Source organism: Oxyura jamaicensis, chromosome 20 (assembly GCF_011077185.1).
Source record: "Oxyura jamaicensis isolate SHBP4307 breed ruddy duck chromosome 20, BPBGC_Ojam_1.0, whole genome shotgun sequence".
NCBI lineage: Eukaryota > Metazoa > Chordata > Aves > Anseriformes > Anatidae > Oxyura > Oxyura jamaicensis.
Genome location: NC_048912.1, coordinates 1,721,428 through 1,738,241, shown reverse-complemented (window position 1 = coordinate 1,738,241; position 16,814 = coordinate 1,721,428). Strand labels below are relative to the sequence as shown.

Sequence of the window (16,814 nt, the reverse complement as noted above, 5' to 3'; positions counted from 1 at the left end):
AATAAAATGATAACACAGAGGACAACTTGTATGGTGTCCTTGACATGTGACGCTGAATGGTATTAATCAACATCGGCTTTAGCAACCTTTACCTCGGAAGCCTAAAATCTAGTAAGACGAAAACAGAACCTGCAAATGGCCACACTGCCCAAGGGGTAGATACATATATGTTGAGAACATAATTGTACTTGGGGTAGCATTCAGCTCCTTCCTGCAAACACTAATCTTACACTTGTCAAAATCAATTCAGATGGCTGCGGTAAAAAGTTATAGTACATCTAGGGAATCATGCCACAGGCACTCTGCAAAAACAAGCCCAGTGTTATAAACAAGCTGTGAGACAGAAGAATACACCACAAAGGAAACGCAGCCATGCAGATATGGAACTCCAGGTAAAGTCAAGCTGAGCTTTACTGTCCTGCCAGGACAGAATTCTGTACCATGACAATGGATGAGAGATGACTGCTTACGCAGAAGATGCATGAGAGATATTTATGCAAAATTCATTTTTTATTGTTATTAACTTGAATGGAACATTGTAAATATTAAACTATAAAATGTGTATCTACAGTCAAGTATCTAGGTCAAGTATCTATAAAGGAATGTAAAAACTTAAAGGTTGATGGAAAAACTTATAGGGAAAAAAACCCTCTGAAATTAACTTCAGCTCTTCACTTGGATGCTTCTTATATTGGACTGTAATCTTGGCTTCAAACTGGCTTCCCAGGGACAGGCATTTTCGACAAAGCCACGTGCTCTTCTGACTTTTGAGTACTCACAGGCCCTAACAGGGCAGCATATATTGTTCTGTGCTGGAACTGATGCCTGTGCTTGAAGTTACGTGCATATATTCCCTTGTCAAACACAAACACAGGTGGCCATTGAAACATGAGTACACTTCAGCTAGGGGAAAACAGAGATGTTTTCTAGCCTAGGCCTCATATACAGAAACGCTAGCTTAATTCTAGCTGTGCGATCTTTCTTATTGGGGTTTGTGCGTAACCTAGGGAAGATTTTCAGAGCCCTAGCAGTTGTAAGAATCCTCCAAACTTTACACTTGTAAAGTAAGTAATTTTACTAAAATATTGGTGAGGTTCTTCTCCTACTCTTTAAAAATTAAGTCTTTTCTCTGATTTCAGAGCATGGAAATTGACCCACTGTTAAAGGAGGAAGTGTTCTATAATTTCTATGTATTCAGAAGTTCATTCTGGTTATGAAAATGTCACTTTAGACAAACAAACAAACAACAAACCTACCCTGTATAAAGTAGAAACAGTACCTTAAATATCTGCAGTGGCCACATTAAGAACACAAAGCCCTACCTGTGTTTCAATGCTGCTGGCGCTGTCCCAGTTCTCACCCAATACCAACCACCCAGCATTTCCCTTGCACATATCAGAAATCTCTGACGGTGTTGGTGTCACTGCAATAACCCAGAGCCATGGTAGTCGAGGGTCCCTGACGGAATTGTTACAAAGGCCCGTGAGCCTGCTGGGGTCAGCTCTGGGCCCGGGTCTTTGGGTCAGGTCTGGGTCCAGGGCTTGGGGTCTGGTCCGGGGTGGGGGCTCTGGGATTGGGTCTGGGGTATTGGTTCCTGGTTCAAAGGTCCGGAGTCAAGGGTACAGGGTTGGGGCTCAGAAATTAGGCTCAGGTTTGGGTTTGGGGCTTGGGTTTGGGTCTTGGGGTTGGAGCTTGGGGTTGGGGCTCAGGGTTAGCTGCGGGTTCAGGGTCAGCTCCAGATTCAGGGTCTTGGGGTCGGGGCTCAGGGTCAGCTCCAGGTCCGGGGCTTGTGGTGAGCTTTGGGGTGGAGGCTGCGGGGTCGAGGGTCCAGGACTGGGGCTCAGGGCCGGGGCTTGGGGCTGGGGCTCTGGGCAGGGGCATGGGTTTGGCGCTTGGGTCCGGGTCTTTGGATCAGGTCCAGGTCAGAGGCTCGTGGTTGTGTCTGGGGTGGGAACTCCAGGGTTGGGGGCTCGAGGTCAGGGCTCAGTTCTAGTTGTTGGGGGTCACCTCTGGGTCTGGGGCACAGGGTTGGGGGTCCAAGGTCAAGGGTCTGGGGTCGAGCATCCAGGGTTGGGTTTCAGGGTTGGGGCTCAGATTTAGCTCCAGTCTGGAGTCTGTTCCTGAGGTCAGGGGTTGTGGTCTGTCCAGGGGGTTGTTTTGTTGGGGTCAGCTCCAGGATCGGGGCCTGCACCAGTGTCTGGGGCTTGGGACCAGGACTTGGGGTGAGCTCTGGGGTCGGGGCTCTGGGGTCGGGGCTCCAGCATCAGGAGTCTGGTGTCAAGGGCCTGATGTCGGGGGTCCGGGGTCAGGGCTCCAGATTCATGGGTCTGGGGTCGAGGTTCTAGGGATTTGGGTTTGGGGTAAGGGCTTGGGGTTAGCTCCAGGGTCAAGAGTCTGTTCTAGGGGTCAGGTGTTGTGGTCTGTTCCAGGGGTTGTTTTGTCGGCGTCAGCTCCAGGGTTGGTGTCAGCTCTGAAGTCCAGGGCTCATGTCCAGGTCTCAGGGTGAGCTCCGGGGTGGGCGCTCAGTGTCAGTCCAGGGTCAGCTCTGGGGTTGAGGGTCCGGAGTGAGCTCTGGGTTCTGGGGCTCGGGTCCAGGGCTTGGAGTTAGCTTCGGAGGGGGGACTCTAAGGTCAAAAATCCAGAGTCAGCTCTGGGGTCGGGGACTCAGGGTCAGGGCTTGGGGTCAGGGCTCAGGGTGAACTCTGGGGTCATGGCTTGGGGTCACCTCCGGGTCAGTGCAGCTCTCGAGGTCATCTCAGGGTCTGGGGCTAGGGGTCAGCTCCAGGGTGGGGGCTCTGGGGTCAAGGGTCCGGGGTCGAGGGTTTGAGTTTGATGGTCCTGGGTTGGGGCTCAGGGTTGGGTCACGGAGTTAGTTCTGGGTCTGGGGTCAGCTCTGATTCTGGGGGCTTGGGGTCAGCTCTGGTGTCAGGGTCAGCTCCAGGGTCGGGGGCTTGGGGTCAGCTCTGGGGTCTGGGGCTCAGGGTTAGATCTGGAGTCCAGGGCTCGGGTCCGGGGCTTGGGGTTAGCTCTGGGGTGGGGGCTCGGGGGCTGGGGGCTTGGGGTCAGCTTTGGGTCCCAGGCTCAAGGTTAGTTCTGAGGTGAGGGCTTCAAGGTTGACAGTCTGGGGTCAGCTCTGGGGTCGGGGCTTGGGGTCACCTCTGGGGTCAGTGCTCAGGGTCAACCCTGGGGTCGGGGCTTGGAATCAGCCCCAGGGTCCAGGGCTTCGGTGTGGAGCTTGGGGTTAGCTCTGGAGTTGGGGCTCTGGGGTTGAGGGTCCGGGATCTGCTCCAGGGTCGAGGGCCAGTGCTGGAGCTCGGGGTTGGGCTTCGGGGATAGGTTCAGGGTCCAGGGCTCAGGTCCGGGGCTTGGGGTCACCTCTGAGTCTGGAGCTCGGTGTTACCTCCGGGTCTGGGGTCAAGGGTCCGGGGTCAAGGGTCCAGGGTTGAGGGTCCAGAGCTGGGGCTTGGGGCTGGGGCTCCTGGTTGGGGCTCAGGGTCAAGGGTCAGGGGTCAAGGGTCCATGGTTGAGGCTTGGGGTTAACTCCAGTTCCAGGGTCTTCTCTGGGGTTTGGGGGTTGGGGCCAGCTCCAGGGTTGAGGTCAGCTCTGGGGTCAGAATCAGCTCCAGGTTCGGGGGCTTGGGGTCAGCTCTGGGGTCAGGGCTTGGGGTCAGTTCCAGGGTCTGTGCTCAGGGTCAACTCCAAGGTTGGGGCTCAGGGTCGGGGGCTCCGATGATGAGGGTCCAGGGTTGAGGGTCCAGGTTTGAAGGATTGAGGGTTCAGGTTTCGGGCTGGGGGTTGGGGCTGGGGGTTAGCTCTGGGTCTGGGGTTCAGGGTCTGGGGCTTGGGGTCCATGGTTCATGTCTGTGGTTTGTGTCCAGGGTTTGGGTCAGGGGTTAGCTCTGGGTTCAGGGCTCAGGGTAGGGGCTTGGGTTCAGGGTCCGGGGTTGGGGGTCAGGGGTAGCTCAGGGGTTCATGTGCAGGGTTTGGATGTGGGGTTCGAGTGCGGGTTTTGGGTCCAGGGTTAGTTGTGAGGTTAGCTCTGTGATCGGGGGTTGCTCTGGGGTTGGGGCTTGCTCGAGGGTTGGGGATTGGGATCAGGGCTCAGAGTCGGGGTCTCGGGGTCAGCTCCGGTGTCTGGGTTTCGGGTCCAGGGTTAATTGCAGGGTTAGCTCTGGGGTTGGGGCTCACTCTGGGGTTGGAGCTCACTCCGGGTTCAGGGCTTGGTGTCGGGGCTTGGGGTCGGGGCTCAAGGTTGGGGCTTGGGGTTAGGTCTGGGGTCTGTTCCGGGGGTCAGGGTCTCAGGGTCAGCTCCAGGGTGGGGGCTCCAGGTTCTAGGGTCCAGGGTTGGGGCTCAGGGTTGGGGCTCCAGGTTGACACTCGGGGTTGGGGCTCGGGGTTGGGGCTTGGGGTCAGGGTCAATTCCGGGTTCAGGGTCAGCTCCGGGGTTGGGGACTTGGGGTCAGGGGCTTGGGTTTGGGGGCTTGAGGTCAGGTCTGGGTTCAGGGGTTGGGGTCAGCTCCAGGATCCAGGGCTCAGGTCCGGGGCTCACAGTTAGCTCTGGGGTGGGGCGCTCCGGGATCAGAGGCCTGGGATTGGGGGTCTGGGAGCAGCTGTCCAGAGAAGTGATTGAGTCAACATCCTGGAGGTCTTCAAGAAATGTGTAGATGTAGAACTTAGTAGCATGGTTTAGTGAAGGACTTTAGTACTAGATTAAATGTTAGACTAGATGATCTTAGAGTTTTTTTTCCATTCTATGATTCTATGAAATATCTTCCTACATTGCTCTCCTCCTTTTGGAGAGGTACTTACTCCCCCACCCTGCCCCCCCTCCCCTTTGCCCTCCTTCTGTATGACCAAGAAAAAATGCTCCCCTTCACCCTCTTCCCATCGCCCAGCTATCTTTTGGGTGGGGACATAATTCCCCCGCACTGCCCCTTCACTTCGCCAAGGTGGAAAGAATTCCACCACCGCCCTTCTCTTTTCGGAGGGATGAATGAGCTCCCCAGTTTGCTCTCTTCCATTTGGGGGATATAAGCCTCCCCAGTTCCCATTCTATGTTGGAGTGGGGAAAAAATGCCCCTCCTCAACCCTTTGTTGTTGTCTTCCTCCCTGTTAAAGGAGAACAAAGCTCCCCCCATGGCCTTTCTCCCTTTGTGTGGGTGCAGAGCCTTCATCACCCACAGGCACAAGGAAGAGCCCAGTCTGGGCCAGTCTGGGTGGTCGGGGCTGCTCTGCATGGTTTGGCACCAAAAGGCATTCTCGGGGGGGAGGCTGGAAGGGTTGGGAGACATCAGGGAAGGGACATCAGGGGCTGGGGGTACCCAGGGTGCACAGTCAGAGGGGAACTAGAGGCGGGGGGGGGGGGGGTATTATGAACGCAATAAAATATGCATTCAAAGTGCTGCATCTGGGCACTGCTGATGTGCCACAGACCAAAGGAGATGCCAATATGGACACGCTTTTAGACAAAACATTTATTTAGGAATGGGGTGGAAAAAAAGGCTTCCAGGTTGGGAAGGATTCCAAGGGGGTTGTGGAGTTTGGGGGGGCAGCAATGCCCGAAGGGAGACTCTGGGTTTCTCTCACTGCTGCAGCTGTTTGATGTGGGCTTTTAGAGATGAAAAATTGTCCCCTACAATGGCCAGATTTTCCTTGAACATCTTCTGGACCTGCAGGGGAGTCAGAGGGGCAGGGGATGAGTGGGAGAGGCAGGATGGGACCCACTCCTCCAGTGCATGCTGCTGGGACTCACCTCCACCAGCTGCAAGGCCTTGCTCCTGAGATCAGCAGCCATCTCCTGCTGTGTGGTCTCCCAGTATACCAGGGCCTGCATGAACCACGTGGCTGGGAAGGAGGTAAAAGCTCAGTGCTGCTGGGGACCGCACCCCCCCCCTCCCCCCCAGCATGTTCTTTGTCATGCCACATCACTGTCCCCAGCATCCCCTCCAGCCCCTCACCTTCCTCATGCAGGTCCCTGAGGGTCAGCAGTCGCTGTACCACGTCAGGCAGGCTGCTGGCCACAGGGTCCCAGCGCTGCATCATCTCATGGACCTGGTGTATCTGGGGCAAGGGGTGGAAAGTAAGAAAGGAGGGCATAAGCACAGTCTGCAGGGGGATTCCATAAAAGCCCCCCATGCTGGCATTGCTTTGAGGGGCCCTCCCTGCTGCTCTTACTTTGCTCTGGGTTTCAGGGTCTGGCACGATTGCCTTGTGCTTGGTGTTTTCAATGACCTTCTGCAGGACACTCTGCAGAGAGGGAAGCAGATGTGAGACCCCAAATCTAGCAGTGTCCCTCACCCCAATTTCATAGCCTTTGCTGGTGCCCTCCCCTAGCTCTCCCATGGCCCTGTGCCACCCTCCATGGGGCTGGTGGGACTATTGCTGGCTGGGGGCTGCAGGACTCACCCCCAACCTCCATCTCTCTGACCCTCCTAACCTGCAGCCGGGCCTCCACTTGGTCCAGCACAGCCACGTCCAAGATGTTCACTATGGCTTGGAGGATCTGCACGGTCTCCTGGGGATGGAGAACAAGGTGAGGAGGGGCCAGGCAGTGCCCCATGACTGCCCCAGTGCAATGTGCAGGGGTGGGGAAAAGTGTCCCTCCATGCCACCCACACCATGGCCAGCCATACCCTGGAGTGCGTTCAACACAGCAGAGATAACCAGTCAAAAGAAGTGACAGTCCCACTCCACTCAGCATTGGTGTGGCCTCACCTTGAGCACTGTGTGCAGTTTGGGGCTCCCCAGTATGAGAAGGAGATAAAAAATACTAGAATGGGTCCAAAAAGAGGTGTTCAACAAAGATGGGGAAAGGGCTAGAGGGCATGACTTAGGACGAGCAGCTTGGTTTGTTCTTGGTTTGTTCAGCTTTGAGAAGGGCAGCCTGAGGGGTGACCTCTTTGCTGTCTACAACACCCTGAGGGTGTAGAGCAGATAGGGAGGTGCTGATCTCTTCTCTCTGGTGACTGCACGTGAGGGAACAGCTTAAAGCTGCACCAGCGGAAGTTCAGGTTGGGTACGAGGACATAGGTTCTTCACCAGGGTGGTGGCTGAGCAGCGCAACAGGCTCCCCAAGCAGGGGAGCACGGACTCAAGCCTGTTGGTGTTCAAGAAGCATTTGGACAATGCTCTTACATATATGGTCTAACTACTAGATTGCCCCATGTGGAGCCAAGAGTTCAACTCAATGATCTTCATGGGTCCCTCCCAACTCAGGCTATTCTAGGATGCTAGGACTTACCACAAGGTTGGTGCCCTTCAGCCCAGCCAACAGTGGGTTCTGTGGGGAGGAAAATCACGTCAGTGGGGCAGGATGGAGAGCAGGAGAGTGGCAGGGCTGGAGCGCCTGTCCCCTTACCTGGTTGTCAGGCTCGTACCATACCATCACCTCCAGCTGTGCCAGCCACTTCTCCAGATCTGCAATCTGCGGGGGGGGGGGAGGAACAAGGGCTGAGAGGGCAGGACAGGCCATTTTTGGGTCAAACTCTGTGACTCCCCCTCCACACACTCACTCTAGCAGCCTGGGAGAACTGGTCCTGCTCTGGCCTCCAGAAGAGCTCAAAGGTGAGCATGTCTCCAGTGGGGGCTGGGGTCTTGCTGAGTCTCTCCTCTGACACTGCCTTCTTGCACTTCACCACCTCCAGATGCTGCAACAGGCGCCTGGGCAAGGGGAAAAGGTGAGTGTGCTGCTCTGGTACTGCCTCACAGGGTTGCTGGTATCTTCCCCCTGCTGCCCCCCACTTCCCAAGCTGAAGGCGTGAGGCCTCAGGACCACACTCACTTGGCCAGCGTGCCTTCAGGGTCTGTAAAGTCTCTGGCTGCAGCAGGGCCCAGTAGCTTCTCCAGGTGCCTGGAGACCAGCTGCTGCTTCAGTCTTTCTGCCTGCCTGGCCAAGGCCATGGGCATCAGCTCCTCCTCGGCCTCCGACTCCTTCAATACGCTCTGTGCAGGGGGAGGACAGGCAGCCATGTCAGCCCTCAAGGATGGCCTGCCTGCAGGTGTGATGATGGCAGGGGTGATGATCACCTGGATCTGCTCCATCTCACAAATGAGCTCCTGCACCTCATGCTGCTGCTGAGGTGTCTCTGGCATCAACACCCTCACTGAGCTGCAGAGAAATGAACAGCTGGGAGGGGAAGGATGGAGGGGGTGAGGGTAACAGAGGGACTCAGGGCCTGCCCATGGCACCAGGGATCTGGTGGTGCTGGGACACCAGTACCCAAAACCCCTTGGCAGTAGTCGTGCCCTCACAGGCAGGCGAGAAAACTTGTGGCTGTGGGAGAGCTGTTGTGCTGGGCAGGGATGTAACTGTGGTCTGAGGAGGGACAAGGGACCATGCACTAGGGTAGTTCATACTAAGGGGACATCCCTGCGCATGTTGGACTCACGTTTTCATGCTCTCCAGACTTGTAGCCTGTTGTACTGGTCTTGCTTGTACTGTCGGAGAAATCTGGAAGAGAAGAGCAGAGGCTCACCCCAAAATACCTGGGGAGCCTATGCCACCCCTGGGACTCTCTCAGCAACCCAGGGACCACAGCTCACCCTTCCCCAGTCCCCCTGGCTCACCCACTCCCTTGGTGCCCAGGCGCTTGTCCTTGAACTTCTCAAAGGCAGCGTTGGGATTGATGATGAAGTGCTCCACACTGGTGCTGGTGAGCTCCTCCTGTGCACAGGACAAAGCACTAAGGACAAAGGAAGACTCAAGGGTTTGTCAGCAGGGCTGCTGTCTCTCTGCTCTCTGTAGCCCTGGCAGCCTTTGAGGGCCAGCGCTGGGGACCAGATGGGTGGAAATGGGGCCAAGCGCGGCCCCATCCTCCCTGACTGCCCCAGGATGGTGCATAAACCCCCAGGGCAGCCCTCAGGTTGCAACAGGTACACAGGGGCAGGTGCAGCGGTCAGACCCAGCAAAGGCTCTACTTGGGCAGCAAGGGCTCTCCAGGTTGCACTGTTTCCCGGGACATGGCCCATGGACATCAGACCCCTGGCCTGGCTGACAGGAAAAACCCCACAAGGGCCTGGCAGCAGGGCCAGGGCACATTGAGGCTCAACATCCTTTGGCGGTTCTGGGAGCCCCACAGCCAGTAACAGGCAATCTGCTGCCACACGTGTTATGTGTGGTCCAGTCTCACAGCTGTGTTTCAGGGTGGCTTCCATCATCCACGGGCTCTGGGGTGTTTGCAACTTGTGAGAGGACTTCAACTCCTCCAAGACTTCTCCAAGGCTTTGCCTGCAGCCTAGCTTGGACATGTCCCCTTGAGGGGTGCATTCAGACAGCAACTTGGGGCGCTTCTCGCCCTCTGACACAGCAGAGTCCTGCAGGAGGTGCCCCAAGGACACCCTGCCTGCTCCCCTCTCTGGCCCCTCTGCCCGACCGTGGCCTGAAGCAGTCTCAGGGAGCTCTGGCACAGCACAAATGGAGAAGGGGTGAGAGCAGTGGGGGCAGCTCTCCAGCATGGTTGGGGGGGGGGGGCTGTCCAGCTGCGGGGAGAAAGCAAGTGCCACTGAGCAGAGCACAGTGTTACAGTAGCTGACAGACGGGCTCTTACCAGCTACTTGCATTCCCCCGAGATGAGAAAGTCAGAGCAGGGTTATGGAGGAGAAAAAAAATGGCATTAGAAGCTTTGTCCCATGCGTGACCTGATGTCATGGCCTGCCCCTGGGGCTGCCTACTAATCCTACATGAGGGCTTAGGAGCCATGTGGGACACAGGGGCCACTAGCACAGAGGCAAGGGTAGCAGCAGGGGCAGTGGCTGTGAGAGCAGGGGCAGCACCAGGATGGGCACCTCCACCGGGCACCCTGAGGCATCCAGGGTCGTGCCCGTGGCAGGCACTGTGAAGGGCTCCCACATCACCATGGAATCCAGAAAGCATGGGAGCAGGATGAGGGCTCAGCAAAGTGTTCAGGGCATGGAGTGGAGCCAGCCACCCTGGGGACGAGGTGAGAGCCTACAACATGGCTGTGCCCCCATTCTGACAACCTCCCTCCAGCTCCATCTCTTCTTTTCCTGTTCTTTCCTTGGGGAATGTTGAGAGCAGAAACCATGACAGGACACAGAAGCCAAATGCCTCGCAGGTCCCCGTGGCTCCCATGGGTAGGAGGGAAGCATCTATCTGTGGTCCATGAGCTGTGCCCCCTTTAGCTTTGTTGGGAGGGAAGTCACTGCAGTGTGGCCCCTGTCATCCTCCATGTGACACCAGCAGGCCCATGCTCAAGCCTGGCCCACAGCTGGACATGTGTCCTTCAGCAGTGCCACTGGGACATGGCAGGGGCCAGCCCTGGTTGCTTCTGCTGCCCTTGCTGCATTATGCCGGACACGGAGTCAGGGGACAGGGGCAAGGACACCCACCCAGCATGGTGCTGAGCCCTGCCCTTGCTCCTTGCTGCCCTGCAGCAATGTCAGGCTGAGACAGGGCCAGCAAACCATGTTGGGGATGTGTCACTGTGGGGACATGTGCAGGGACAGGAGCTGCTACCCTGTCCCAGAGATGATCTTGCTGAGCCAAATGCCTGCGGGATGGGGGCACTGGCACCCTTGCTCATCCCTACCACACATGGGGCCCCAGCAAAGCCTTACCACCTCAAACTTGGCCTGGTCACCCTTGTGTGTGTCACTGGTCTCATAGACCTCTGGTTCATTCCAGGCCTAGGACACAAACAGGCTCAGCTATTTGCTATTTCTCATCAAGCACCCCTGAACTACCCCAGACACCTTCAGATGGTGCCTCTGCCCACACCCCCTGTGGCAGTTCCCTCAGCTCTTCTGGATACCTCCAATGTCCCCAAGCCCCCACTTCCTGCCCCCATGCCCCTGACACCCCCTGTGCTCTGGTACCCTACAGGGACCCCCACACCTGCCCTGACCCCCCGGCAAGTCCCAATGCCCTGACAGGCCTGTCTGCCCCCCCCCACATTCCCCCACCTGCCCTGACTACCCCCAAACACCCCACTTACTGCCCTGCTGCCTCAGATCCCCCCGGGCACCCAAAAACAACCCCAATCCCCCCAGCTCCCCATCTGACCCTGGCATCCCCAACCTCCCCACAGGCCCCACGTTCTCTCCCCCAATCCCCTCCAGACACCCCAAGGCCCAGCCCCGCACGCACGATGCCGGGCAGGTCAGCAAACTTGGAGGTGGCCATGGCTGGGGGGTCCCTGAGGGGCCCGGTTCAGTGCAGGGGGTGCCCAATGTAGACGCCTCGGGCTGGTGTCGGACGGGGTCAGCAGCTGCTCACAGCCAGGGCAGGAGCGAGGCAGGGCTGAGCGAGGGCAGGGGTGGCCGGGTGGGCACGCTCTGGAAGGTTCTGTGAGAAGGGGGCGGGGGGAGCCGCAAGGGGACACATGGAGCTGGGGGCACCCCGTGGTGCAGTCGGGGGGGAAATCTGGGGAGGGACACTGACAGTGCAAATCGGGGTGGGGGCACATGGGGCTGCACACAGGGGGGCACACGTGAGTGAAAATTCGGGGGGGGGGAGACATACGGGGGTGGAAATGGTGGAGGGAACGGGGGTCACATGGGAGTGGAGGCACACGCAAGTGAAAATGGGGGGCAGGGGGTTGCGCTTCTCAGGGCAGCCTGTTGGTTGTGCTCCAACATTGCTGCAGGACAGCAGTGTTGTAGCACAGGTTTGTGCTTTGGTTCCACAGGGCAAAGCAACAGCAGAGCCCGACAGAGCCTTCTCTTTGAAGCCCCTAAAGCTCTCCTGCAGGGAGCCAGGAGGGGACACCTTGCCCGAGGCCGCACCTGAGGAGAAACAAGGTGCTTGTGGCAGAGCTGGGTGCACAATGATGGCAGCAGGCGTGGTGGGCATGCAGCAGGCCTCCAGAAGCAGTGATGGTGTGAATTCCATCACGGACCCACGCTCCGAGCACGCCTGAGCCATTGGTCTAATGGGCAAATCAGTTCAAATGGCTTTAATGCTTGTTATAACTTTTTTTTTTTTTTTTTTTTTTTTTTTAAAAAAAAGAAAATTCAAAAAAGAATTGACACTGCTTCAGCCAAAATATCCAGGACAATATCCACCCCTTATTCCATACCATTTACAGCATGCTCAGGTCTCACACTTCCTGTGACATCCTAAATAATCACCACCTTTCTGGCCTTTTGATAACATACACAGAGGTATCATTCCTTTAGTCTATGGGCCACCCCTCTAAAATGTCTGTTGAGTTCATTTAATGCATGACTTTGGGCTCCATCTGTAATAATAACCCTTCAGGGTAGCAGAGATGGTGAGTGGTGCTGGATTGTTGCTTGCTGAGGCCACCTCTGGTTCCATCACCGCTGTGCTTGTTTGCTTCTATCACCACTGCACTTTACACAGCTACATCAAAATTCCTTCTTCATCAATATGCATGAGTCTTACTATAATACCATTGCAGTGACACATAGCAACTGTTGTAGTGATGACATACTATGTGACCATTAACACCGTGAGCCATACGAATCTGGAAAAGATTTACTAGAACATCACTCCTGAACAAGTGCAGAATCCATAAAGAAAATCCAAGGCTGGCAATGCCAGAGCGAAGCAAACACCAGTATTTGCTGAAGTGCACGGGCAAGTCGCAGCAACAGGAGCAAGGCCCTGAGCTTCCTCCAGGTTACAGATGATGCAGTCTTTGCAAGCCGTAGCTCTTGCTCAGCTCCGGGGCCAATGCACACTCTGCAGGATCCGTGGCTGTCCCAGCCAGGCCATGCCACAGGGAAAGAACAAGCCATGGTGTCTGACAAACCCCCTAGTGCCGCCAAAACACTACAGTACTGCTGAGTTCCAGAAAACCAGCGCTGGCACAGAACGGTGGGGCAAGCTGCAGGTGGGATGCACAGTGCCCACCACAGTGAGTCATGTGCAACTGCATCACCGAGATGAAGGGCTCCAAGCCCCTGGCAAAGCGGTGCTGCCAAGTCTGCCCGCTAGCAGGATGCCTGTACTCTAGCCGACCTGGAGTCCCTGCGGTTCTCTGGGTGGGTGCAATCCACATTTTTGGGAGAAGAGCTGAGCTCCAGTGCTCCTTGGTGGCTAGCAAGTGTGCACTTTGCCTAGGGAGTCAGGGTTCTGTTCAGGAGTTAGGTTTTGGGGAGTAATAAATCTCAGAGTTCTGCTGTGAGTGGGATTATATAAAGGCTGTATGTTCAGGTCTCCCGGAATGCTTTCCTTGGGAGCACTACTTCATGGGAGGCTTAGGTAGCTTTAGTCCAAGTTTATGGTAAGAATTAGGGGAGGGAAAGGGTTGGGAAGGAGAGTAAGTGCAGAGTCCTGTCAGGAGTGGGGTTTTATAAAGCTTGCCAAGTGAATTTCAGGTCTCTTAGAGTGCACTGTAAGGTTCTTGCCACTTTGCCATCACACAACATGGCATACCCCACATCACACAGCCCAGGAAGACTCCTGAGTCATGTGTGAGGGACAGAACCTCCCTTCCCAGGAGCTAGGGGCCAGGACTTGGACTTGCTCCTTCATCAAACAAACCAAGGGCTTCACTCAGCATCAGAGTCGCTTGCACAGTGCCCTTGACTAGCTGAGATCATGGCCTCCAATCATCTGCTCTAACAAGCCCATGGAGAGGCTTTGTCAGCAATAGCCCACATGGAGACCCATTAGAACTCCAGAACACTTCCATGTTTCCTTCTAAGACCTTTTCCATCAGTTCATTCCATAACTTCATTCTCCTCTCACTACCTAAGGCTCATGGACGCAGCTCCAAATATACCATGAAGTTCATTACAATTCAGCAATTTTCATCAAGTCTTCAAGACTTGTCCAGTTAATTAGTGAGGTTTCAAGAGCGTAATTAAATGGGAAATTTTCAATGGGCATTTGTTAAAAAGGATTTTACATACTTAAGATTTTTTTTTTTTTTGAGTTTTGAGTTTTGAGAAGAATTGATAGCAGCATTCTCCAATTGACATTGATCCAATGTGTCTCCTAAAGAGGTCTAGACAAGTAGGAAAAGCAGTCCCATAAGGTCCTACATACATCCACTTACTTCACTTTTCCTTACATGAGACTTCTCCACTAGAGGCTCCAGCAAGATGTTAAAGCTCTTTTATACCAAGTCACATCTGCTTTCCTCAGACAACTGGCTACACACAGGAACAGAAGTTGGGGGAGCAGGAGAGAATTGATTGTTTTATTTCCTTTTTTTTTCGGGGGGGGGGGGGAAGGATTGTTGTTCTTGTTTTGTTTTGCTTTATATATTTAAACAAACAAACAAAAACAAACAAAAAACATTACTCCACTGTGAGTCAAATTCAAGTAGTTGCCTCCAATGAGGTGCACATTCCACAAGGGATGACTGCGCAAGAAATGTTTGTCATAGATAGATTGGAAATTATAAATACAAACACAATTACAGAGTTGACTACAGGAATGATAAGAAAGACTACTGAAAGATGAGCATGGTTAAACTCCCTGAAGTTCCTAGAAACAACTGGATATATGAGAAGTGACCAAAGAGCAAAAGCACGTGGAGGGGTGTGGGGTTTTTGCCTTGCTACATGGCTGAACTCCACAACTGCTCTCTCACTCCTCCTCCTGAAAGGAAAAGAGGGAGAAAATACCATGGAAAGGGCTCAAGGGTTGAGATTAGGACAGGAAGATCACCCACCAGCTTTGGTCATGAGTAAAACATGGATTAGATATTGTTTAAGAATGTAATAGTTGTGAAGCATTTAAGAAAGTAATAATTGTGTGGAATATGTTTTGTAATAATAAAGTGAAGGGACGAGGGGTGGAATGTGTGTAAATTGTCCTCTTTGTCAGTGTTGTGATGAAATGTTTATTTTGGTGTGGGGAATTTTATTTTTATTTTTATTTTTGAGGTAAGAGAGCCTTGTGAAGATTGTAATGATTACAATGTAAGAGTATATTGTGATAATTCTTAAATATGCTCTCCACAGAGGCGAGGAGTGGAATGTATGGGGTTTATGTGGCAAGGTTTTGGTAGCAGGGGTCTGCAGTGGTGGCCTCTGTGAGGAGACTACAGAAGCTGCTCCATGTTAGATAAAAGCCAGTTTCAGACAGCTCCAAAATGGACCTGCTGCTGTTGGTTGCACCTCTGTGGGAGCATACTTAAGAAAGGGAAAAAAAATGCTGCGCAATAGCAGCTAGGAGAGTGAAGAGTGATAAACAGCCCTGCAGCCACCAAGGTCAGAGCAGGAAGGCATGAGATGCTCCAGGCACCAGTGCAGATATTCTCCTGCAGCCTGTGGAGAGGCCCATGGTGAAGCAGGATGTCTCCCTGCAGCCCATGGGTACCATGGATGAGCAGATTTCCACGCTGCAGCCCGTGGAGGAGCAGGTGGAGGTGGCCTGGAGGAGACTGCGGCCCATGGAGAGCCCCCGCAGGAGCAGGAGCAGACCCTGGGCCAGAGCTGCAGCCTGTGGAGAGGGGCCCATGCAGGAGCAGGTGATTTGGGGGAACTGCCTCCTATGGGGGACCTAGGTTGGAGCAGTTTGCTCCTGACAGATGGATGCCATAGTACAGAGTCATACTGGAACAGCTCTTGGAGAGCTGCTGCCTGTGGGAAGCCCACGCAGGATCAGTTCGGGAAGAATGGCATCCCGTGGGAGGGACCCCACACTGGAGCAGAGGCATGACTGTGAAGGGGCAATGGAAACAAATTGTTACTGACGTGTGGAAAACGGACTCCACGTTAAGTGAGATTGTAAAGTAGGTATGTTTATTCAGCACTGGGTAGCATGGGGGGAAGTCTCACCAAAATCGTGTGCACCCCAACATGGCAACTTGCCTTGGTTATATGCAGTAAAGAGTTACATATGCATGAAGTTTCCCAATGCGCCAATACATATGTGTACTGGGTCTGGCTGGGATGTTAACTTTCCCTGCAGCAGCCCATACAGTGCTGTGCTCTGCACTTGTAGCTAGAACAGCAGTGGTATCACACCGGTGTTGTGTCTGCTGCTGAGCAGTGCTGGCACAGCATCAGGACTCTCTTTATCCCTCCTAGGGGTGGGCAAAAAGTGAGAAAGGAACGTCACCAGGGCAGCTGACTGAAACCAACCAAAAGGATGTTCCATACCATGTGGGGTCACACTCAGCAATAAAAGGTGGAAAAGGGAAAAAGAGGGGAGGGGTGGGCTCTCGTTGCAAAAACGTCTGTCCTCCTCCCGAACACTGGCTACGTGCGTTGAGGCCCTGCTTCAAGGACATGGTCAAGCACTGCTCATTTGTGGGAAGTAGAGAGTAATTTCTTTCCTCTGCACTTCCACACGGCATTTACTTGTTTTGTTTTGTTTTTCCCTTTCCCCCTCCCTTTTCCCCTTTCCCCTTTTGTTAAATTGTTTAATTCATTATAAACTTTTCTTAATATTTTTTCCTTTAATTAAATTATCCTTATCTCAACCCGTGAGTTGTTCTTTCTTTTACTTCTTCCCCTCCTCATCTAAGGAGGGGGAGTGAGAGAGTGGTTGTGGTGTTCAGCTGCCTAGCACGGTAAAACCACCACAATATGCATGACCTATCTCCACTTCATATTAAAATTAGTTCCTAGAAGTAATTTCCATGAACTCCTCCCATCTGCACTTGCGCAGTGTCTCCTCGTGGTAGTCACCGGGGGTTGTGTGGATGAAGGCTGATAACTCTTCTTCATCACTACTAGTAGACCTCCTGCCTTTGTATAGACTCTGCTGCTCCTTGGCTCTTGTCCAAACCACAGGGTCGGTCTCAGCCAGTTCTTGAGACAGGTTCCCTGTTTTTGTCAGGAACCATCCTTTGTGAGAGGCTGCAAGACTTCTTGTTTCGGTTAATTTGCACAATAGTAAGCAAAGACATTAAGCAACAACTATTTTTAAT

The 16,814-nt window shown here is 54.0% G+C and overlaps 1 protein-coding gene across 1 annotated transcript; it reads right to left on the bottom strand.

The window, feature by feature from the left end:
* Nucleotides 1-5,582: 5,582 nt before the first annotated feature.
* On the bottom strand, nt 5,583-11,140 carry LOC118176927 (dynactin subunit 2-like). Its single transcript, XM_035344226.1, is given in 15 exon segments — nt 5,583-5,669; nt 5,753-5,844; nt 5,958-6,060; nt 6,175-6,246; nt 6,437-6,514; nt 7,241-7,279; nt 7,358-7,423; nt 7,512-7,659; nt 7,781-7,941; nt 8,026-8,086; nt 8,088-8,107; nt 8,388-8,449; nt 8,566-8,662; nt 10,576-10,644; nt 11,105-11,140. Coding segments are annotated over 15 exon segments (1,191 nt in total).
* Nucleotides 11,141-16,814: the final 5,674 nt, after the last annotated feature.